Here is a 24,263-nt window from a genome sequence, read left to right as displayed (position 1 = left end):
TTCTCTATTTCTAATTTCTAATTTCTAACTGAATGCTTAAGATTAAAAGCAATTCAGTCTTCGAAACTCACTCACTGTCCGTCTGTCCGTCTGTCCGTCCGTCCGTCCGTCCGTCCGTCCGTCCGTCCGTCCGTCCGTCCGTCCGTCTTAATACCTCTATACCGGCTCTGTGTACGTGTCAAACTGAAACACCAAAACTCAGAGCAGTGCCAGGAAGAGACTTAAATAGCTGTTCAAGCAGCTGACTGCAATTGGCCATGATTACACCCGCATTCCACATGTGGGAGGTAATTTCTCCTGCTGAACTGAGCTGGCAAGCCCTCTAGAGCGGTAAATACTGAAATTTCCAGCTGTAGACAGTGAAAACCATGACACTGTTCCCTGCCCCGCTTCTAGCTTCCCCGTACCTGTGCCCTGTTATCTGTCCAATTCTCCTCTCCTCTGCTCTGCTTTTAAGAAAGTAAGAAAGCCCTTACTGAGAGCAACCAACAAATTAAAGCGTCTGGAGTTTGCGAAACGTCATTGGAACTATGACTGGAACAGGGTGCTATGGTCAGATGAGACCTTGAAAATTGAACTTTTTGGCCATGTACACCGTCGGCATGTTTGGCGTCAAAAAAGGGATGCATACAAGGAAACCCACCTCATACCTACCGTCAAATATGGTGGTGGATCATTGATACTGCCAGTGGTCCAGGGGCTCTTGTTAAGATCAATAGCATAATGAATTCCACCAAGTACCAGGACATTTTAGCCAAAAACCTGGTTGCCTCTGCCAGGAAGCTGAGACTTGGCCGTAGGTGGACCTTCCAACACACATACTTAAAAATCAACACGGAAATGGTTCTGTGAAAACAAAATCAATGTTTTGCAATGGCCATTCACTCAGTCATCGTAAACCCTATCGAAAAAATGTGGTCTGAATTGAAGAGGGCAGTCCATAAGCGCAAACCTAAGGATATGAAGGATCTTGAAAGGTTCTGCATGGAGGAATGGTCCAAGATCCCTCCAAATGTGTTCTCCAACCTTATTAAACATTATAGAAATAGGCTCAGTGCCGTTATCCTTGCCAGGGGAGGCTGCACCAAGTACTAAAAACAGGGGTGCCAGTAATTGTGAAACCTTTTTTTTTTTTTTTGGAAATAAATTTATAATTTGAAAAATGTGTAATTTTGGTCGATTCAATTGAATCATTAGTAAAGTAAAATATTTTGGATGTTGGAAAATTACAATATATCTGGATAATGGTATTATTTAGTTTATAGTTTTCTATAGTCTTTTTTGCTAATTTTGATGAAGGGTGCCAATAATTCTGGGCATGACTGTATAAATGTCAAATAAAATAGTCATGTTTTGGATTTGGTTGCATATTGTTTGCAGGCCATGACTTCTTGAAGTCTGTGACCTATCAACATCACCAGAATCTGGATATCATATGTTAAGGTTGTCGTACAAGTCATCCAAAAATCTCTTTGCATTTGAATGGATCTAGCCCACAAATGTGTTCTATACTGTTTCATCATAATTTATAGCCAAATCTAGTCCCACCCCCCAATTCCCATAGAGATCCATTCAAATGCAAAGAGTTATAGTATCGCTTGTAGGACAACCTGAGAACAAGGCTCTGGTTGATAGGTCACAGACAGAAAGTCATGGTATGCAATGGATATGCAACGAAATACATACATGACTATTTTATTTGACATTATGTTAATTTGTCAAAATGAATAAAAACATGGTTTAATAAAATATGAGACTCTGCACTTTGACCACATATGAATTGCTTGATTACAAACAGTGGACATGAAACATTAATCAAAAAAGCCAGAAAAAGGCAAGGTGTGTCCAACATTTTATTTATTGTGGGTAAATTATTTTAATTTGCTGATTGGATATTATAATTATGCATATCATATAAAAATGCAACAGGATTCAACATTAATATGGGTGATCTTTCATTCCGTTGAAAGTTCAAGTTACACCTGCAAACATCATAGTAGGCTACTACAGAAGTGGCATGACATGTGGCTGATTTGTTTACAAGTTTCGTTTTTTGCCTCGCGTTTAATGTCAGAGGTTGATGTGAACTCTTTTTCCAGTCGGAAGGAACTAATTTGTGAATTCTAATATGACGTGAACACAACACTAGGCTTTGTTACTATGGCTTTACATTACATTTACAGCTTTATTAGAAGATTTGAAGCATGGCCACATAATCACTTGGTTTGAGGCTTGTGACACTCCTACTGGCTCTCTGCAAGGACAGGGAAAATGTAGCTATAGGATTGCTGTCACGCACCGGTGGGATTCCAGATAATGATAATGATGTCTTCTATGATTTGCCATTGCGTTCCTCCAGCCCAATGTATACTCCGTTAGTGAAGCCTGGAATGCAGCAACTTGTCGAAATAGTAAACTAATCGCGAAGGGTTTCGCAAACTAGCTAGCTCAGTAACATAAATACAGATACATTTTATAAAAATACATTAAAGAAAAGTGGCTAGGAAAGTAATAATATGTACACATAATCTGTGGAGCTGAAACGGCTGCCTTGCAGACATCACTGCGGGAAGGAAAGTGCCCATGTGAAACCATTTTCTTATTACCTGTTGCATAGTGTGTGTTACTTAAGAAAGAGTTTACAACAGCTAGGCTATATTGCCAGACTTTGGTCTTCCAGAACTCTGACAATTCACTGCTTACACTCTGACAATTCACTGCTTACACTGCTTACACTACATACAATAAAATACACTGATCAGCCAACCACCTGCTTAAACCAGTTTTTCATGATTAAAACTATAAACACTTAATATTTCATCATATGATATACATACTTATATAAGCAGATAATCATAAGTGACTTGCATTCAAAAGTTTCATTTTTAAATGAAAACGGAAGTCTTGTAAGCTTATTGGTAGGCCCCCCTACCATGTATGTGCATGGTTTTGTTATTTAAATATCTTGGTACGTATTGGTGTTAACGATAACGTGCATGCTCCAGGACCTGTATAATTTTTCATATTTAGCAAGAAATATAAAGCACCCACCTTATATTATATTATATATTTTAAATATATATATTTTAAAATATATGGCATCTAAGCCTACATCAGGTTCACCCTTAGGCACCCCTAGACTTTATTATATATATGTTTTTTTGTATGTGTGTTAGTATAAAAGAACACATTTGAGATTTCCAAATATTCATTTTCCAAAAGATTAAATTTTACAGGGACATTTTTGTATTTAATTAAAAAAGTAATATATTACTGTAAGCAATTGGCTATATTTTACATAAAAACTTGATCAAGGCTGTCTGAGATCAGAAGCAAGGAGCCAACCAAAGTCTGCAGAAGAACTGTAGCAAGTTCTCCAACATGCTTGGAACAACCTCCCTGCTGATTGTCTTATAGAACTGCAGGACAGCATTGGCTATCTCAGAGAAGTGATGCAGTTTTAACGCCGAAGATATTGATTTGATTCCGTTTTTAACTATTCTGCCAAATTACTAAAATGTAAGTAAAATGTATAGTACTTTATTCAGTTTATTTAGGACCTTTCATTGAATTATTTTTGAAAGAATCTTATCTGTACAGAATGTTATACAGGTGCCTAAGACTTGTACTGTACTGTATATAATAAAGTCTCAGGTGCACAGTATTGTATGTCGGAATAGATCCCATGCATTTTTAAATATGAAAAATTATATAGGTCCTGGAGCACTTGTTAAGATAGATGTGATCATGAACACCAGTAGTACCAAGATATGTCTACCAAGCTCTGTCTTTTGTAAATCTGACGAAAGTTGTTAGTTCATTTCTGATCACACATACATTTGCACACGGATTTCCAAAAATATTGATAAATGAGGCCCACTGTCACACAAACGCTGGAGAGGGCAAGGCTGTGTTAACTACAATGTTCAAATTCAGCAGGATTTCTGTGAAGTTCTTACTGCAGTTAAGCTATCCTTTTATGGTTATGCATGTTATTGAGGCGCTTCTAAAAGGGTTTATACATTACATGCCATTGCATGTCTACATCATGTCTACATTACTCGTGTGCTTTTACTTTGCCCTTATTGAAACAGATTATGAAGAGCAATATCTAGTAAAAAATTGCTCTCATCCAGGCAAACATGTAAGTATGCAAAAGTGTGGGGGAGAAAGAGTACTCATCCTTTAATTCTCTTGACTTGACTCAGTCAGAATATTGCTTAAAATGAAATGTCTGCTTTCTCCACCCATATAAATGTGAAGTTAAGTCAATCAGGGCACTTTAATCAATGCCTTATAAAATGCTAATTTATTGTCGATATAGTTGGCATGCCATTTCATGGTGAATATTGTATACTTGCTCACAATTTATTGTTAATCAAGGTTGGAGAACAATGCCCTTTAAATTCACTCAATTCAGGAAGTGAACTGAAATGTAATTTACAGATTAAAAACTGCCCATACTGTTATGTGGGGATTTTGCAATGAATTTCATGGAATTTCAATTCATTTCTGAAACATAACTGATCCAGTGCTCAAGGTAATGAGTCGTGCTCTTGGTAAACAGATATGCATCTCTGTTTTTTTCTTCAGGGATGATCTGGGCAGAGTGCAAGGAGATCTGGTCCCAAGGCCCCAGGGAATATCTTTTGGAACCTTGGAACCTTCTAGACTTTGGAATGCTTGGCATTTTTGTGGCATCCTTCATTTCAAGGTTCATGGCATTCTGGCATGCATACATAGCACAGAGCTATGTTGACAAACACTATACTGACCTATCGAACATAACCCTGCCCTTTGAAATAGAATACTACCGGCTGGGTGAGTACAATAATAAAAATGTATGTTTTTAAAAATTGTGAACACCTCCACAGGGACAGTTTGAAATGGTTTACATTTGTTATTTTGTTAGAATACAGTGGAAGTGACAAAACATATTTATGCGAAATTCCACTTGCTTAGATTAAAACTGGGGTAGGTGATTTATTTTTTGGTTATATTTGGTGAAATTCTCTTCACATTTCGACAGCTAGCAAAAAAGCAACTGCTCTGGGAAATAAATCTGATATCTATGACTTTCCCAGGACAGAAGATAACCTACCCCAGCTTTAATAAATACAACAAATATACACTCAGTGAGCACTTGTAGCCTGCTGCTGCAGCCTATCCCCTTTGAGATTTGATGTGTGTTCAGAGATGGTCTTCTGCATACCACTATGCAGCTGACAATGCAAATGCAAAAAACAGCTGAACATCTTGGCCACATCTGCATGCTTTTATGCATTTAGTTGCCATCACATGATTGCCTGATTTAATATTTGCATTAACAAGCTTACAGGACTACATAATGAAGTGATCACTGAGTGTATAATTGGAGTTACACTGTTACTTACTTTCACCTTACCTAATTTTTTTAATACAATCTGCTGATGCAGTTGGATATTTGGTCACTCATCTTAAAGAACTAGCTCAAATGTGCAGTGGCTCAAAGGATTGGGAAGCACTGATTTTGCAGTTACAATATTTTTTTAATGTCACATGCAGTGTTTAAAGACCTCCTGAAACACATAAAAAAACAAGGAATTTCGAAATTTTACCCCAGAGGTGGGATGGAAATGATTGCTGCCACCTCTTCTCATTGCAGCTCGGATAAAGTGGCTCCCCTCAGACCCGCAGCTGATTTCAGAGGGTCTGTATGCAATCGCAGTGGTGCTGAGCTTCTCGCGCATAGCCTACATCCTGCCAGCCAATGAGAGCTTTGGGCCACTGCAGATCTCACTGGGGCGGACAGTAAAGGACATCTTTAAATTCATGGTGATTTTTATCATGGTTTTTGTGGCCTTCATGATTGGGATGTTCAACCTATACTCATACTACCTGGGAGCCAAGCAGAATGATGCATTTACAACGTAAGTGTGGAGCTAAGGGGTTTACAGGAATGGTTTTAGGGTGGTGTGGGGTGGGGGTTGGCATGCTGAGGGAGGTACTGTGGGGTGGATGATCAGGGGTATTTTGGTGGTGTGAGATGGGGGATGTTGTTTGTTTTGGATCTGGTAATAAAGAGAACCAGAGGGTTGATGTTTATAAAATGGTTTCCCCAGTTAATATCATATGTCACAGATTCTGCATGTTGCTACAACCCCTCCTCTACTCAAGCACTGATTATACACACACACACACACACACACACACCTCTCCCTCTTAGTTGTCCATCGAATCTGATGGTGATGTCCACCACTGTCCTTTAGTGGTGAGTTATTTGATTGCTGAACAGTCCATTCCTGGAACCACAGCTTTTATTGCTGGTGGGGCATGTAAGTGGTAGCGGCATCCATGGGTGTGTTTCTACTGAGCCTCTTTTGTGGTCACTTAGTAGTCCTTTCCTCCTCCAACATTTGAGTCCCATCTAGATAGTGCTGATAGTTGTTGCGGTCAGCCACATCATCCTCTATGTCTAATCTCGTACTTCCTTAGTGAAGCCTGGTCCTTAGATCTCTTCTGCCTTCTCACTGAGTGTTGGCTATGAACTGGCCAGAAACACTCTTGGGGCATCTTGATAACCAAAGCCAGCGTAACTGGCCTCAATATTGTGCAGTATGCAGTATTTTGGCCTCAATATTTCTGCAGTTGGGCTTTCAGGCGCACAATCACGCCAGGTGAGTCTGAGGATGCACTGCAGGCACCCTATATGGAAGCACTCTAAGGAATATGATGGACTGAAATACCTAGGGAGAATGAGCTACAGGAACACAGTCATCTGCAAACTGCAGCTGAAGGTCCTGCTGTCTATTGTTGGTTGCTTGGAGTTTCCTGGTGTTAGGTTTCCATCCACTCTGAAGTCCACTGCAACACTGCTGCTGTCTTCAAGCTCCTTGTGAAGAAGCTTGGTGACACAAGGCGGGGAAGAGTGCAGGTGCCAACATACACCAGTGTTTGTGTGTATATGGAAAAGCACAGACTGTTGACCTCCTTTGGTCACACGAGCCATCATTCCGTCGTGGAAGAGATGGTGGAGGATGTTGGAGAATGGAGGATGTTGACAAATTTTTCTGGGCAGGCAAACTATGGAAGTATGGGTTTGTCTGGCCAAATACATTTATATTTGGTTTATACTCATTTATATTATCATTGCAGGCTTTGAAGAATCCATGAAATAAGCTCTGCAAAAATAGTGGAATAATAGTGGAATAGTGGAATAATACTGGTGCATAGCAGACTATGATTTACTTTGTAACTTTGTATGTTTTTGGGTTAGAATTATGATTCTCATTTCCAATGATTGCTTGAGTTTGGCTGAAGTCATGCTTACCATACCATACAATGCTCTTGGTGAAGTTGCCAAATAGGAAGTAATGCATAGCTCTGGAATGCTTTTGCATATTCATATGAAACTTGTGCATGTGATCGGGATCTGGTCATGAGACTGTGTAAAAATATTTTATCATTTGACCACCAGGTAGCGCTATAATAAGGACATAATTTTTTTCTTTGGATTCCTTTGTTGCTACTGAGGTCAAATGATGAGGGAAAAAATGCAGGTGCACCATATGTCCACCATTTTTTGCTACTACTAAATTTTGGTGAATCTTCAGAAAACTCCTATCATCTTCTTATCATCCCTCACCAAATTTATCCAAATAGGTAAGATACTCAAAATAGTTTTAGTTGATGATGAAGACGCCAAACAAGAAGTGAGGTCATATCTCCGGAACACTTCTGTATATTCATCAAACTTACGCAGTACGCATGATCAAGATCTGGCCTTCCGACTGTGTAACAAAAATGGTCTCATTTGACCACTAGTTGGCACTCAAATAATAAAATTCACATTGTTGTTATGTTTTGAGGTGTCTTAGAATCACGATTTTTGTTTCCTAGACAAAAACTTTTTCACTACTTGTGACGTCCGTGCCCGTTTTTATGTTGTTTTTCCTTCTCTGCTTTCACTCCTTGTTTTACCTCTCTCCCCATTTTGTGTCTCCGCCCCCCACTCCTTATATGCATTTCTGTCCTGTCTTGTCCCAGCTGTTTCTGGTTATCTGCTCCCCAGCACTCACACCAGTTTTTTGTTTAGTTGGTTAGTATATTTAAGCCTGCCTGTTTTGTTGTTTTGTTGCTAGTTTGTCAGTTCTGTTTCCCTTCTCTGTTCCTTTCTAGCCTCTGTTTTATCTCTGTTTCTGTTCTGTTCTGGATTTCTGTTTTATGACTCCTGCCTGGCTCTTTGGACTCTGTCTTTCAGGATCACGTTTTTGTACTTTCGCCTGTTTGGACTGACTACCCGGTTTTTCAACTTGTTCAAAAACTCCTGCCTGTTCTTTGGATTATGCTCTGTCTGCCCCTTATCTGCCTACGTTATTAAACCTGCCACTTTATTGTGAGTCTGCGCTTGGTTCCTCTGGCCCACAAATCCTTACACTACTCCTATTCAACTATTTGTTTTCACTATTCAACACTTTTGTTGAATCTTCACAAAACTTGGCTCATATCATCTAGAGACCCTTTCTAGGTGGAGTTTGCATATTCACAGCATAGTCATGAGTGGGTACAGATACAGCCATCTCACTCATCGCCTCCCATTCCTCAATTAACTGAGTATGCACAACAAGTTGAATTATTTAAATGGAAACAGAATAATATAATTTCAATAATAATACAGCATGTGAGCCAGCTTCATAAATATTTGTATATAGCAGAGTAATATGTACTGTTCTCAAAAGTAACTAGAAATGAGCATTTTCAGTGCTATTTTCCAAAATGTTGTAAACTGACTGCATGTACAGTAATTGCCCTTGAATGGACCCTGATTATGTTACATGATATGTGTACTCAGGTTATCATAAGTGAATTGCATTGAAAAGTAAGCTCTGAATGCAATTCAGTTTCATCCTTCTTCCTGTCAGGTTTAGGGGGACATAAGATTTGATTAAGTAAACGGGGCAAATCCAAAACATAATCCAGGGACAGGCGATGTTTGAAATCCAGGCAGGCAGGTATATGCGGGGCAGGCAGAGCGTAATCAAAAACAGGCAGAGTTCAATGACCAGAAAAATGCAAAAAGAGCAAAACCAGCTGCAGTACTCGGAAACAGGAAGAGATGAACTAGCAAAGAGCAACTGAAAAGGACAGGTATAAATACACAGGGGAATGAGACAACCTATGGAGACATGGGAGTGAGGGCGGTCTAACAAATAAACATCAGGTGAGACACATGAAAAGGCAATCATACAATGACTGGATTCAGGGACTGGATTCACATAGACAAGCATGTAATACAAACACCTCCAGACTAAGGAGTAGACAATTGCACAGAGTTAAGGAACGTAGAGATAGTTGAGAGCAGGTGCGAACACTTCACTGAATTAAGGCAGGCAATTAGAGATAGAACAGGGAAGCAGAGTAATAGAGCAGTCTAGAAATAGAGTTAAAGTTAGTATGTTAGTTTACGTGATTAAATTTTAATTACCCAAACTAGTGACTGCTAGTTAGTTAGACAGACAATTAGTGTGATAATATAATTAATACTGTACAAAAGCTATGTTAGTTATTAGTATATTAGTGCTATCTACAATCATGAATGGAGAAAAAGCAGGAAGTAAGAAAAGCGAGACTGAAGGACTCATGAGAACCCGGGGCGGCCTCTAGCGTAGTGGTTAAGGTGCATGACTGGGACCCGCAAGGTCGGTGGTTCGATCCCCGGTGTAGCCACAATAAGATGCCCTTAGCCATTGGGCCCTTGAACAAAGCCCTTAACCCTGCATTGCTCCATGGGAGGATTGTCTCCTGCTTAGTCTAATCAACTGTATGTCACTCTGGATAAGAGCGTCTGACAAATGCCATTAATGTAATGTAATGTAACACCTGAATAGTGAATCACATGTGACTTCAGCTAGAGCTACATAGAGACACAGACATCACAAGAGAAGATGAGTGCAATGAAATATGAATGTAAACAAAAAACCCGACAAGAATATAAAAAAATAATACATTTACAAGAATAAGGAATTTAACAGACAGAATCCAGGATCATGACACTTCCACCCATTGAAATTGGAATGGTATTGCATGTGGTGAAACTTTCCGACAAGATTTCCATTTTCATTTATAAAATTAAACTTTTGAAAGCAATTCACTTATGATTATATGCTTATATAAGTACACATATCACATCATTAAATATTAAGTTTATACAGTTGAAAGTATTTTTTATCATGAAAACACTGGTGGTTTTAATGTTGTGGCTGATCAGTGTATACCATATGTCTACAAATTAAATTGATGGGAAACTTTACCTCAAACAGCAAAATAAATCAGCTGATGCCAGAGCTGATATATGTCAGGGCTGATTGATGGAGCTGCCATCTAGCTGATTCATGGACGGTTTGTCAAGGGCAAGACCCTTCTAGAGGGCCTTGAGTGCAAGGAACACATTTCTTTAGAGACATTTTGCTCCAGGAGAGTTCATCCTGCTAGAGGCTGAAGACTCCTTTCACATCCCGTCTAACAGTAAAACTAGCAATGACATAACCATTTCTCCAGAAGGTTTGATCAAAAGTAGGATGGGTCTATGCCTTCTAAATAGAGTATACATTTGCTTAGGTTATAAAAGAGGAAACCATTCATGACCAATTTGTGCTGACATTTAGCTGCAGATAACTACGTCCTCTCAAAGCTTTGGTACTACATTCACTGTAATAATTGATTATCTATTAAATATGAAATATTAATCTAGGATTGGATCTATCTTGTATCTGATATGCATACTGTGGTGACCCATGGGGTGAGAGAGGAAGAGAGAGCGAGAATAGTTCATCAAAGAATTATATTTATTAATTTTTTCTAAGTGCCTTCAGGGCACATTCCAAAAGTCCCCAAACAAAACTTTCTTTTTCGACAAAAAAAGGAAAAAAATTAGGTCCTCCGTGATTCACGTGACGGTGTTGGCCCGTCCGTATTCGTGGTGGGCCCGTCCAACCCGCACCTTTCCTCGGCTCGAGAGATCCGTGCCTCCACCTTGTCGTACATCTTTTAGTTATGAGCTGTTTCTCCCACGTACTGGCTCCGCGTCCGTCTCCCTCAGTACTCAGCCCCGCTCTGTGCTCACGCCCGGCCTCCATCCCTCTTGGACTCGGTCCAGCTGCGCCTGTCCAATCAGAAATTGTTTAGAGTTTGTTGTTCGCATTCCCCATGCGCCTTTCCCCGGTGTTGCTGGCCTTGCTGCTGACTCTCCTTGCCGGCTCTCTCCAAGGTGCTGACCTATTAAATACGAATTCGGGAAATGCACATGGTTAATAATTCTCCCGAGCACTTGGCGTCGGTGCACGGGCCTGCACATACAGGCATGATTGGTGGATTGCTACAGAGATGGTTGTCCTTCTGGAAGGTTCTCCTCTCTCCATAGAGGAATAGAGGAACGCTGGAGCTCTGACAGTGTGACCATCGGGTTCTTGGTCACCTGCCTGACTACCCTTCCCCAGATTTGTGCCTCGAGACAATCCTGTCTCAGAGGTCTACAGACAATTCCTTTGACTTCATGTTTGGTTTGTGCTCCGACATGCACTGTCAACTGTGGGACCTTATATAGACAGGTGTGTGCCTTTCCAAATCATGTCCAATAAACTGAATTTACCACAGGTGGACTCCAATTAAGCTGTAGAAACATCTCAAGGTTGATCAGTGGAAACAGGATGCACCTGAGCTCAATTTTGAGCTTCATGGCAAAGGCTGTGAATACTTATGTACATGTGATTTCTTAGTTTTTTATTTTTAATAAATTTGCAAAAATCTCAAAAAAACTTTTTTCACATTGTCATTATGGGGTATTGTGTGTAGAATTTGTAGGAAAAAAATTTATTTATTCCATTTTGGAATAAGGCTGTAACATAACATAATGTGGGAAAAGTGAAGCGCTATGAATACTTTCCGGATGCACTGTATGTATTCCATTATACAGTGTAGTCCATAAGTATTTGGGCATAGGTACAATTTCTATTATTTTGGCACTTTAGTCCAGCACATTGGTCTACCAAATAAGCTGATAAGCTGATAAGCAGGATGAAAAGTGTTCTATACTTTAGAAAGCAAAATACAGTATTTTTCTTGTCATAAGACAAAAAAACAATGCCGAATGCAAATTTTTGATTATATTGTCATCAAATTTGAAGGGGAATTTGTCCACTGTTTTGGCTGTGGCTCCATTGTGTTTCTAAGTGCGCCAGGCACCACTGAAATAATCTGTATAAACTCAAAAACAAAAACTGTTAATTTTGAGTAAGATTGTGTAAAGAAAAGGGGCAATATTCAGGGAGTTAACAATAAAACCTCAAATCAAGGATGAAATCAAAGCCATTATTGACTCTTGCTCTTCCCTGGAGACATGAAATACTATACTTTTGCACTTAACATTTTTTGGGGGGAACAATTCGATGCGTATGTTCTCATTTCATCCTGAAGCAAAAAAAAAAAACATTATGGAGAAATATTTGCATCTTTTAACTTACTCATGTTAATTTAATATTCCATGTATGATTTCTGTCAGTGGAGTGGTAGAGGTACAATTTGGGGCACACTGTACCTTTGAGCTTAATGTGGTGACCCATGGGGTGAGAGAGGAAGAGAGAGCGAGAATATTTAATCAAAAATTAGGTTTAGGTTTATTAAGTGCCTTCAGGGCATGTTCCAAAAAAGTCCCAAACAAAACTTTCTTTTTCAAAAAAAAAAAAAAAACTTGGTCCTCCGGGATTCACGTGACGGTGTTGGCCCATCCGGATTCGTGGCGGGGCCGTCCAACCCGTGCCTTTCCTCGACATGAGAGATCCGCGTCTCCACCTTGTCGTGCGTCTTTTAATGATAGGCTGTTTCTCCCACGTACTGACTCCACGTCCGTCTCCTGCGCCTGTCCAATCAGATTTGGTTAGCAAACCATTGTTCGCATTCCCCACGCGCCTTTCTGTTGCTGGTCTTGGTGCTGACTGTCGTCACCGCTGACCTATAAAATACGGTCATACACGTTATCAATTATTCTCCCGAGTACTGGGCGTCGGCGCACGGGTCGTTCCACTCCCGTGGTGTACCGATCCCTGATCGGGCCGCCACATTTCCTCCCCCTCAGCTCCAAGCCCTCGGCGGGAGGGTTACAATACAGGCCCTCGTTCATACGGGACAGGGCGTCCGCATTTCCCTGGAGTCTCCCTGCTCGGTGTTCTACTTTAAACTTAAAACTTTGTAGTTCCAGGAACCACCGGGTCACCCTGGCGTTAGTGTCCTTACACTGCTACATCCATGTCAGTGGGGCATGATCAGTTATGAGGACTCTCGCCCCAGGAGGTAGTATTTTAGCTTACCAACCCCCCATCTTATGGCCAGGCACTCCTTCTCCACTGTACTATAGTTTTTTCGTGTTTCAGCAGTTTCCTGCTGATATAGGTGATGGAGCTCCGTTGTATCCTGGATTTGCGAGAGGACGGCCCCGAGCCCGGTCTCTGAGGCATCGTTCTGTAAAACAAATTGTTGTGCAAAGTTAGGGGTGGTTAAAACTGGTTAATTCCCCAGGGCGGCTCTCAGGTCCAGGCGTCTTCAGACCATTTCACCGTGTGCCGTTGGTCCTTCTTGGTCAGCTTGTGCAGGGGGGCCGCTCTGGTCGCGAAGTCTGGAATAAATTGGCGATAGTACCCCACTAGGCCCAGGAACGTGCGAACCTGCCTTTTGGTGGTCGGCCGTGGCCAGTGGGCAATCCCATCCACCTTCTGGCTCTGGGGCCGGACGCACCCTCGTCCCACGGTGTGGCCTAGGTAGTCGGCCTCCTCCAGGCCAAGGCGACATTTAGCCGGGTTAGCTGTTAGGCCGGCCTCCCGGAGTGCCCCCAGCACGGCCTCCAGTCTCCTGAGGTGGCTTTCCCAATTGGTACTGTGGATGACAATATCATCGAGATAGGCGGCGGCATACTCCCTGTTGGGCCTCAGTAGGTTGTCCATGAGCCTTTGGAAGGTGGCGGGGGGGCTCCATGCACTCCCAAGGGTAGAACCCTATACTGGAACAGGCCGTCCGGGGTGGCGAAGGCCGTCTTCTCCCTCACCTGCGGGGTCAGAGGTACCTGCTAGTACCCCCAGGTGAGGTCCAGGGTGCTGATGTAGTGGGCGAGTCCCAGCCGCTCGATCAGCTCGTCCACCCGGGGCATGGGGTAGGCTTCATATCGGGAGACTTCGTTAAGCCGCCGGAAGTCATTACAGAACCTCCAGCTTCCGTCCGGTTTTGGGACCAATACTACTGGGCTGGACCAGGCGCTTTGGGACTCCTCTATGATTCCCAGGTCCAGCATCCTCGCCACCTCCTCCCGGATGGCCTGCCTTCTCGCCTCTGGGATCCGGTAGGGCCGCAGTCGACCTTCCTTCCTGGCTCCGTGATGATGTCGTGTTGGACCCTCGTATCTGGCCCGGGAGGTTGGAAAACACGTCACGGTGTTGGCTTACCATCTCACAGAGTTCTCGTCGTTGCCGGTCGGTCCGCAGGTCTCCGGTGGCCACTTCCGGGGTTCCGGTGACGCCACCTGTTGTTAAGCAGTGGGGAGCAGAGTCATGCACGGGTTCATGCCACCTCTTTAATATGATATTTTTGGAGTTGGTGTCTCCTCCCTACCTGTCTGACTGTGTAGTCCACTGGGCCGACTTTGGCTACCACCTCGTAGGGGCCGTGCCATTTGGCCTGAAACTTGCATTCACTTGTGGGGATTAGAACCATGACCTTGTCCCCCGGCTGGAATTCCCGCACCTGGGCATCCCTGTTGTACAGTCAGGCCTGCTTCGCCTGGGCCTGCTTCATGTGTTCCCGGACCATAGGCCAGATCTTCACCATCCGCTGGTCCATAGCCTCCACATGTTCCAGGAGGGTGCGCTGTCGGGACGACTGCTGCTCCCATGCCTCCTTTGCGAGGTCCAGGAGCCCTCGTGGCCGTCTCCCGTATAACAGCTCGAAGGGGGCGTACCCCATGGATGCCTGTGGGACCTCACGTATAGAGAACAGTAAGTACGGTAGTAAATAGTCCCAGTCCTTACCATCCGTTGTTATCATCTTCCTCAGCATTGACTTCAGGGTTTTGTTGAACCGTTCTACCAGCCCGTCGGTCTGGGGGTGCTAGATGGATGTCTTCACTTGGCGGACCCGGAGGAGGCGGCACATCTCCTTCATCACTCTCGACATGAAGCATGACCCCTGGTCAGTCAGGACCTCTTCAGCGATCCCTACCCGGCTGAACAGGAGGAACAGCTCCTTTGCAATGTTTTTTCCTGTTGCAGCCCGCAAGGGTACGGCCTCCGGGTATCGGGTGGCATAGTCGACGACCACCAAGATGTAGCGGTGACCTCGGCTAGACTTGGGTAGGGGTCCCACTATGTCCATGGCGATTCGGCGGAAGGGTACATCTATAATGGGGAGAGGGATTAGTGGATTTCGATACGTCACCCTGGGGCTGTGAAGTTGACACCCGCACACTGTTTGTCCTCCACGGCTCTTTTGATGCCGGGCCAGTAGAACCGGGCCAGGATCCTCTCGTACATCTTCTCCCGTCCCAGGTGGGCCCCCAACAGGTGGGTGTGGGCGAGATAGAGCACCTTGGAGATGTGGTTCTGGGGTACCAGGAGTTGGTCTATCTCTCCCTGGTTAACGGTGCAGGTTCGATACAGTAATCCATTTTGCACTTTGAAATACGGGGAGGCCGGTCTACTCACCCCGCGTTGTGGAACGCCTTCAATGTAAGTGGCGGCTCTCCAGGCCTGGGCGAGGAGGGGGTCTTGCAGCTGGGCGGAGCCAAAATCCGTTGGGGCCCTTTCTAATTCGGGTTGGAACTCCGAAAATCCGCCCAGACTACTCCCTTCCGTTGCCAGGGGTTGCTGTGGGTCCGGTCCCTCCGGGGCTGTATCCGTGCTCTCCATAGGGGGTTGCGTCGTTTGTCTTCTCCCCCCTGGGGGTGGGGTCTCCTCGTCATCACTCTCCCCCGCTGGGGCTACCCAAACTGGGTGTGGTTCCCGGTGGCCCTTTCTGCGGGGTCGGGGGGTGGGGGCTGGCCTCTCAGTGATCGCCCTCTCATTCCAGTAGCGGAGGAATAGAGGGCAGTCTCTTCCCAACAGCACCGCCATGGGGAGGTTCTCGACCACGCCCACCTTTCCAGTGAATTGGCCTCTAGGGGTGTTGATGGTCACCTCGGTGGTGGGGTAGTGTCGTACATCACCGTGGATGCAGGTGACAGCGATGTCTTCGCCCCTTCTCTCCCCTGCTAGGGTCGGTCTCACCAGGGTAATGGCACTCCCGGAGTCCAGCAAGGTCTCCACGTCTTGGCCCCCTACCCGTACGGGTAGCCTTGGGGCGGCAGTGCCCTTGTGTGCCCAGCACGTGGTGAGGTAGTGGCAGGGTCGGCCCATCTCGGGTGCGGTGGCCATGGACGCCTCTCGACCGGGACAGTCCCAGCTCAGGTGGCCTTCCTGGCCGCAGGCGAAGCACCGTCTGGTCTCCCTCCGTCTGGGTCCCTCCTCCCTGTCGTCCTCCTTCCCCCTCGGTCGGGTTCGTGGCTCTGGTCGGACAGCGATTGGGATCCTTCGCGGGCTGTCTGTTTTCGTCCCCCTTACCATCTCTTGCGCCACCTGGTGGTTCTCTAGGAGGTTGACCAGGGCATCAATGGAGCGAGGGCCCCGGCTGGGCCACATTTTTCTTGAATTCGGGGGACAGGGCTCGGACACAGCGGTCCAATACCACCCGGTCGAGTAGGGGTGGCCCGTCGCCCTCGATTTGCCAGCTTTTGGTTAGTCTCCCCAGGGCCATCACCTGGCCTCGCGCCGGGAGGGCGGGGTCGTAGGTCCACTGGTGGAACCGCTGTGCCCGGGCTGGGAGGCTGTAGCCATACTGGGCTAAGATTGTGGCTTTCAGGGTGGGGTAGTCGTGGGCTACGGCAGGAGGCAGACCCCGGTAGGCTTTCTGGGCCTCCCCGCTGAGGAATGGTGCCAGGATGGAGCCCCATTTTTCCAGGTAAGCCGCCCGTTCAAATGTTTCCAGGTAGGCCTCAACTTCATCGTCGGGGGTCTGTTTTAGCAATACGTCCTTTGGGGTTCTGTGGGGTGTCGCCGGGCTGGATTTATGGCAGAGTTCTGCCACAGCCTTCTGTAGGGCGCCTTGGGAGCACAGTAGGATTAATTTTGTGGTAATTAATCACTCTCTCTCGGTAGCTGGGGTCACTGTGCCCGCATTCTCCACCATATGTGGTGACCCATGGGTCCTCCGGGATTCACGTGACGGTGTTCCCGTCCGGATTCGTGGCGGGGCCGGCCAACCCGCGCCTTTCCTCGACACGAGAGATCCGCGTCTCCACCTTGTTGTGCGTCTTTTAATGATAGGCTGTTTCTCCCACGTACTGACTCCGCGTCCGTCTCCCTCAGCACTCAGCCCCGCTCTGTGCTCGCGCCCGGCCTTTTGTAGGGCGTCTCTCTCCCTCCTGGACTCGGTCCAGCTGCGCCTGTCCAATCAGATTTGGTTAGCAAACCATTGTTCGCATTCCCCATGCGCCTTTCCCCAGTGTTGCTGGTCTTGGTGCTGACTCTCCTCGCCGCTGACCTATAAAATACGAACTCGGGAAATACACGTTAGAGTACTGGGCGTCGGCGCACGGGTCGTTCCACTCCCGTGGTGTACCAATCCCTGATCGGGCCGCCACAGTAAACATTGTGCTTGACTTCAATCAGATTTGCAAAATGAAGTTAAAGTGTTAATTTGAGAGTATTTCCATCCATATCAAGTGATCCGTGAAGGAATTACATCCCTTTTTATGCATATTCCCATTTTATGGGACGAAAGGGGACAGTTGGCTTCTCAGCTTTCCATATCTACTTTTGATTGCCTTTGGTGTCTGTTATTTGCATTTGTCAACATGGGGTCCAGAGTTGTACCAATGAGTTGTACCAAGTCAAGGAAGTCATTATAGGCCTGAGAAATTACATTACATTACATTATTGGCATTTGGCTGACGCTCTTCTCCAGAGCGACATACAGTTGATTAGACTAAGCAGGAGACAATCCTCCCCTGGAGCAATACAGGGTTATGGGCCTTGCTCAAGGGCCCAACAGCTGTGCGGATCTTATTGTGGCTACACTGGGATTCAAACCACCAACCTTGCCTGTCCCAGTCATTTACCTTAACCACTACGCTACAGGCCACCCTACGAACAAGGGAGCAAGGGAATATAATCGTTCCCTCCCCTTTCATAATTTCATAACTGAAACCTGGAAGAGAGCATAAAATTTGGAATTGAACCCAGCATCAGGATCCAAAACCTCGGCCAGAAATAAGGAAAAAACTGTCAGAGACTTAGGCCAGACAAAAAATTGGCTTCCTAAAAACTGTTTGGAACATCTTTAGGAAGAAAGAGAGCATTGGTTCATGTTTGGGATCATTGCCTTGCTGTGGGATGAAGCACTGTCCAATGAGCATTTGAGTGAATTTGAGCAGATAAGATGCTCCTGCTTTGGTTCTTGGACAGTTCCTTTTAGCATCCACACTTTGCTCTTGCCATCACTTTGATACATGATTTTTTAAATAATGTATATATTTCAGCAGAATGTGGTTTCTCAATAAGAGAAGGCCTCTGGTTTTGGTCAGTTATATGGAGGTCAGGTATGTGACGCTTTGTCTCTGTGCACTTTTTTCTCAGTGACTCCTTTCTTTTATTCCCTGCAGAGTTGAGGAAAGCTTTAAAACATTATTTTGGGCTATATTTGGACTCTCCGAAGTGAAGTCTGTTGTCATTAACAATGGACACAAGTTCATCGAGAATATTGGCTATGTCCTTTACGGGGTTTACAATGTGACCATGGTCATCGTCCTGCTAAACATGCTGATTGCCATGATAAACAGCTCATTCCAGGAAATCGAGGTAATGCCCCCTCCTTTACCTGTCTTTGTGCCGCATGTAACGATCTACCTAGCAAGCATATAGTAGCCCACTTTTGGCACAGCTGTTGGTTTTAAAAGGAAAGAATTAGCATCACACACTTAAGCTCCATATACTCAGTATTTATTATCTGATACTAATGTTTTGACCCTCAGGTCTTCATCAATGTAAGTTGCTTTATTGCCTGGATGAAGACCTGTGTGTCAAAAGGTTTTCAGTTCAATTTATGACTACGACCACCAGCATCTTATATTAAATTACGGTGTGTGTTTATTCTTCTCCTTTTTACTGCTGTTGGTTTGCCAGTATGTTGCTAATTGGCAGTACATCAGCCTACTGGCAACCAGTTGAGGTGAAGCAGTGAAATGAAGAAAATAGTCCTCCTGCCATTAGTGGACTGCTAAAATGCCCATTTGCAAGAAGTTGTCAGATCTTTTGCAGCCAGTAGTCCTATAGGTTTTGCTGGGTACATCTTTTAAGAGTATAGTAATTAATTGAGTGTGATTCCCAATATGAGATGTACATACACTGAGCACATTATTATGAACACCTGTACACCTACTTATTTATGCGATTATCAAATCAGGCAATCGTATGGCAACAGTGCAATGCATAAACTCATGTACATACGCATAAGGAGCTTCAGATATGTTCACATCAATGATCATTTTGTCCATGCCATGGACAAAATGATCATTTTGCCATACGATTGCCTGATTTGATAATCGCATAAATAAGCATTGCACTGGCTGGCATGAGTATTTCTGTAACTGTTGATCGTCTGGGATTTTCATGCAGAACAGAGTTTACTCAGAATGGTGTGAAAAACAAAACACATACACTGGCAGTTCTGCAGATGGGAACGCAGAGAATGGCCAGACCCCTGGTTCGAGCTGACAGAAAGGCTACGGTAACGCAGATAACCAATTGTGGTGAGCAGAAAAGCATCTCAGAATGCACAACACATTAAATCTTGAGGCAGATGGTCTAGAGCAGCAGAAGATCATGCCGGGTTCCACTTCTGTTAGCCAAGAACAGAAAGCTGAGGTTGCAGTGGGTACAGGCTCACCGAAACTGGACAGTTGAAGACTGGAATGGAAAAACGTAGCCTGGTCTGATTCATGTCTCCTGAGGCATACAGATGGTTGGGTCAGAATTTGGAGTCAACAACCTGCCTTGTGTCAACAGTCCAGGCTGGTGGTGTAATGGTGTGGGGAATGTTTTCTTGGCACACTTGGCACCCGTGATACATCGCTTGAATGCCACAGCCTACTTTAGTATTGTTGCTGACCATGTGCATCCCTACAATGAATATGAAGAACCCATCTTCTAATGGCTACTTCCAACAAGATAATGCACCATGTCACAAAGCAAAAGTAATCTCAAACTGGTTTCATGAATGTGACAATGAGTTCAATGTTATTCAGTGGCCTTCCCTGTCACCGGATCTGAATCCAGTAGAACACCTTTGGGATGTAGTAGAATGGAGGATTCGCAGCATGACTGTGCAGCTGACAAATCTGCAGAAATTGTGTGATGCAATCATGTCAATATGGAACAGAATCTCAATGGAATGTTTTCAATTATTCCATTGAGATGTTGTGGAATCCATGTCACAAATAATTGAGGCTGTTTTGAGAGCAAAGGGAGGCCCTACCCAGTATTAGTATAGTGTCTCTAATAAAGTGCTCAGTGAGTGTATATATCAAATATGTATACAAAGTGAGGGAATTGATTTGCATTATGGGATCATTCACAAATGTTCACAGTAAACGCCACATATACTGTAGGCTACACAATTTTTATTTATGAGCTCAGCAGAACTTCCATCCTGTAGTTGCAAGACTATTTCTGTTGATGTTAACATTCATGCCAGAGGCTGATCTGGTGCATATTGATTGCCTGCAGCGTATATTACAGTACATTGTTTCTGCAGTTATTGTTATGCCATGGTTTGATCTGCAGTGCACACATTCTTAGTAATTGCCTAAATTACTTGGGTGTATTATTGTGTCAACATATTTAGCATGTTTATCTAAATTAAAATGGTTTGTAAATGTCTATGGAGCAATGACTAGAGAACCATTAGAACTTTGGGCCAGATGCACGTAGATGAAGCTCACTGCACAAAAATGCGGCCTGATGAGAGTGTGTTGGTGTGGTCGCAGCCTGCCTGAAATTAACGTCTTATTTACGAAGGCTACAGATCATTATGCAATCAGCAAATGGGAACGTCTATGAACTGCATTTTGCGATCTTGAACAGCATAGTTAAAACATGAGTTTAGTGAATTGAATATCTTCACTGCATGTGGCAATATCCATATGTCGGCTGCCGCATATACAGCACAGGACAAAATGTGTAAATATTCCAGCTGTGGTGGCTATTGTCAGTTCCATTACATATTTTATTTCTTCCAGAAGCGCAATTATTTGTATGGCTTGTCACAGAAGTATTTCCCTGTTCCTTTTCCTTTGTTGTTTACGAGGATAACAAACACACTACCCTGTTTTTATCATTTTAGCGATGGGAATGCTCTGTTTCTAATAATGTAAGGCAAAAAGCATGTATTTTAAAAAAGCGATTAAAAGCAGCATATCAAAGCATTCAGCCTTCTTATCTTTTTTTACTCTCGGCAACAATTTTTTGGAACTTCAAACACTTGTTACTGACACTATGGTTGAGGACATTATTTCAGTAATTTCCCACTGCTTCGCATGATATATTGGTTAATTTAAGAAATTATTTTCTAAATATTTTCTGTGACAAACACCCAGCCTTAATTATTGCTTGGCTGCAATAATTAATTTATATTTAATATGAATAATCTATTTGATGATTTCTTGGACGTTGAAATAATGTGATTGTTCTGCAAATATTACTCAGTGCAAAGTTATTTCAAGATTCAGAGCCTGGGTCTCTGTTTTGCTTGCTCCTCTGTTTACGGTGTTGAAATTTCACGCACAAATTGACCATCATTAAGTGCATAAATTCAATAGAATGCATAATCAACCACGATTATAATATCTCCGCCCTTTATTTGTTCAATCCACCCTTAAATGCATATGCATTAAGGAGAGTTGCACACCTTGCAATGACTCATCTAGATCACACACGTACTGTGGTTCCAGTCCCGTGCGCCAGTGTCATACATAAGGCACATTTGTCTAGGGCAGAATGCATCATATGTAGGGCTAGTACATCTGGCCTTTTGTATCTTCATCTGACTTCCCATGAAACAAACAAAATCCAAATTCCAAAAATTTGCATACTGAAATTTTAAATCCATGGAATAGGCCATATTCAGACTTATGAAGATTTACACATTTAATTGTATTTTCTAAACAGGTGTTTGGACCCTTCTTGCACACCTGATGGGTCCTTCCATGCACTGAAAAATGTTAAAAACTGTAGACATTGAGATTGTTTACTGACAAAACTGGTTAAAATATAATCTTTACAAAAATCATTGCAAAAAGTTTGAGCTTTCTTAGTAGTCATAGCTGATATTTCTACAGTGACAGGTCATAATATAGATATACAGTGCATCCGGAAAATATTCACAGCGCTTCACTTTTTCCACATTTTGTTATGTTACAGCCTTATTTTAAAATTGATTAAATTCATTTTTTCCCTCCAAATTCTACACACCATACCCCATAATGACAACGTGAAAAAGGTTTTTTTGAGATTTTTGCAAATTTATTAAAAATAAAAAACTAAGAAATCACATGTACATAAGTATTCACAGCCTTTGCTATGAAGCTCAGAATTGAGCTCAGGTGCATCCTGTTTCCACTGATCAACCTTGAGATGTTTCTACAGCTTAACTGGAGTCCACCTGTGGTAAATTCAGTTGATTGGACATGATTTGGAAAGGCACACACCTGTCTATATAAGGTCCCACACTTGACAGTGCATGTCGGAGCACAAACCAAGCATGAAGTCAAAGGAATTGTCTGTAGACCTCTGAGACAGGATTGTCTCAAGGCACAAATCTGGGGAAGGGTACAGAAAAATTTCTGCTGCTTTGAAGGCCCAATGAGCACAGTGGCCTCCATCATCCGTAAATGGAAGAAGTTCAGAACCATAAGGACTCTTCCTAGAGCTGGCTGTCCGTCTAAACTGAGCAATCGGGGGAGAAGGGCCTTAGTCAGGGAGGTGACCAAGAACCCAATGGTCACTCTGTCAGAGCTCCAGCGTTCCTCTGTGGAGAGAGGAGAACCTTCCAGAAGGACAACCATCTCTGCAGCAATCCACCAATCAGGCCTGTATGGTAGAGTGGCCAGACGGAAGCCACTCCTTAGTAAAAGGCACATGGCAGCCCGCCTGGAGTTTGCCAAAAGGCACCTGAAGGACTCTCAGACCATGAGAAACAAAATTCTCTGGTCTGATGAGACAAAGATTGAACTCTTTGGCGTGAATGCCAGGTGTCATGTTTGGAGGAAACCAGGCACCGCTCATCACCTGGCCAATACCACCCCTACAGTGAAGCATGGTGGTGGCAGCATCATGCTGTGGGGATGTTTTTCAGCAGCAGGAACTGGGAGACTAGTCAGGATTGAGGGAAAGATGAATGCAGCAATGTACAGAGACATCCTGGATGAAAACCTGCTCCAGAGCGCTCTTGACCTCAGACTGGGGCGACGGTTCATCTTTCAGCAGGACAACGACCCTAAGCACACAGCCAAGATATCAAAGGAGTGGCTTCAGGACAACTCTGTGAATGTCCTTGAGTGGCCCAACCAGAGCCCAGACTTGAATCCGATTGAACATCTCTGGAGAGATCTGAAAATGGCTGTGCACCGACGCTCCCCATCCAACCTGATGGAGCTTGAGAGGTTCTACAAAGATAGGTGTGCCAAGCTCGTGGCATCATACTCAAAAAGACTTGAGGCTGTAATTGCTGCCAAAGGTGCATCAACAAAGTATTGAGCAAAGGCTGTGAATACTTACATGTGATTTCTTGGTTTTTTTATTTTTAATAAATTTGCAAAAATTTCAAAAACACTTCTTTCATGTTGTACTTATGGGGTGTTGTGTGTAGAATTTTGAGGAAAAAAATTAATTTATTCCATTTTGGAATAAGGCTGTAACATAACAAAATGTGAGAAAAGTGAAGCGCTGTGAATACTTTCCGGATGCACTGTAATAATAACCCATATTAATCATACTTTTCACTACCCTCAACTTTCTTTTTAGTTTTGGTCTAACTGATGAATTTAGAGTAATTGAAGCACAGAAATGAGAGACTCTTTTCTCAGAGCCTCAGTGATACTCTTCTTTGGGATCGCAGCTGTGTGCTGTCTGGCTATATCTGAAGGCCTATCTTTTGCT

General features: G+C 43.7%; 1 protein-coding gene across 1 annotated transcript in view; it reads left to right on the top strand.

The window, feature by feature from the left end:
* The window catches only part of trpc6a (transient receptor potential cation channel, subfamily C, member 6a), a 78,984-nt gene that overhangs the window by 31,529 nt on the left and 23,192 nt on the right, over nt 1-24,263 (top strand). The window contains exons 6-8 of the mRNA XM_061249399.1: nt 4,594-4,821; nt 5,645-5,909; nt 18,713-18,908. Coding sequence (XP_061105383.1) covers nt 4,594-4,821; nt 5,645-5,909; nt 18,713-18,908 — 689 coding nt within the window. The remainder of the gene's footprint in view (nt 1-4,593; nt 4,822-5,644; nt 5,910-18,712; nt 18,909-24,263) is intronic.

This window comes from Conger conger, chromosome 7 (assembly GCF_963514075.1).
Source record: "Conger conger chromosome 7, fConCon1.1, whole genome shotgun sequence".
Classification (NCBI taxonomy): Eukaryota; Metazoa; Chordata; class Actinopteri; order Anguilliformes; family Congridae; genus Conger; species Conger conger.
This window is presented reverse-complemented; position numbering and strand designations above follow the sequence as displayed.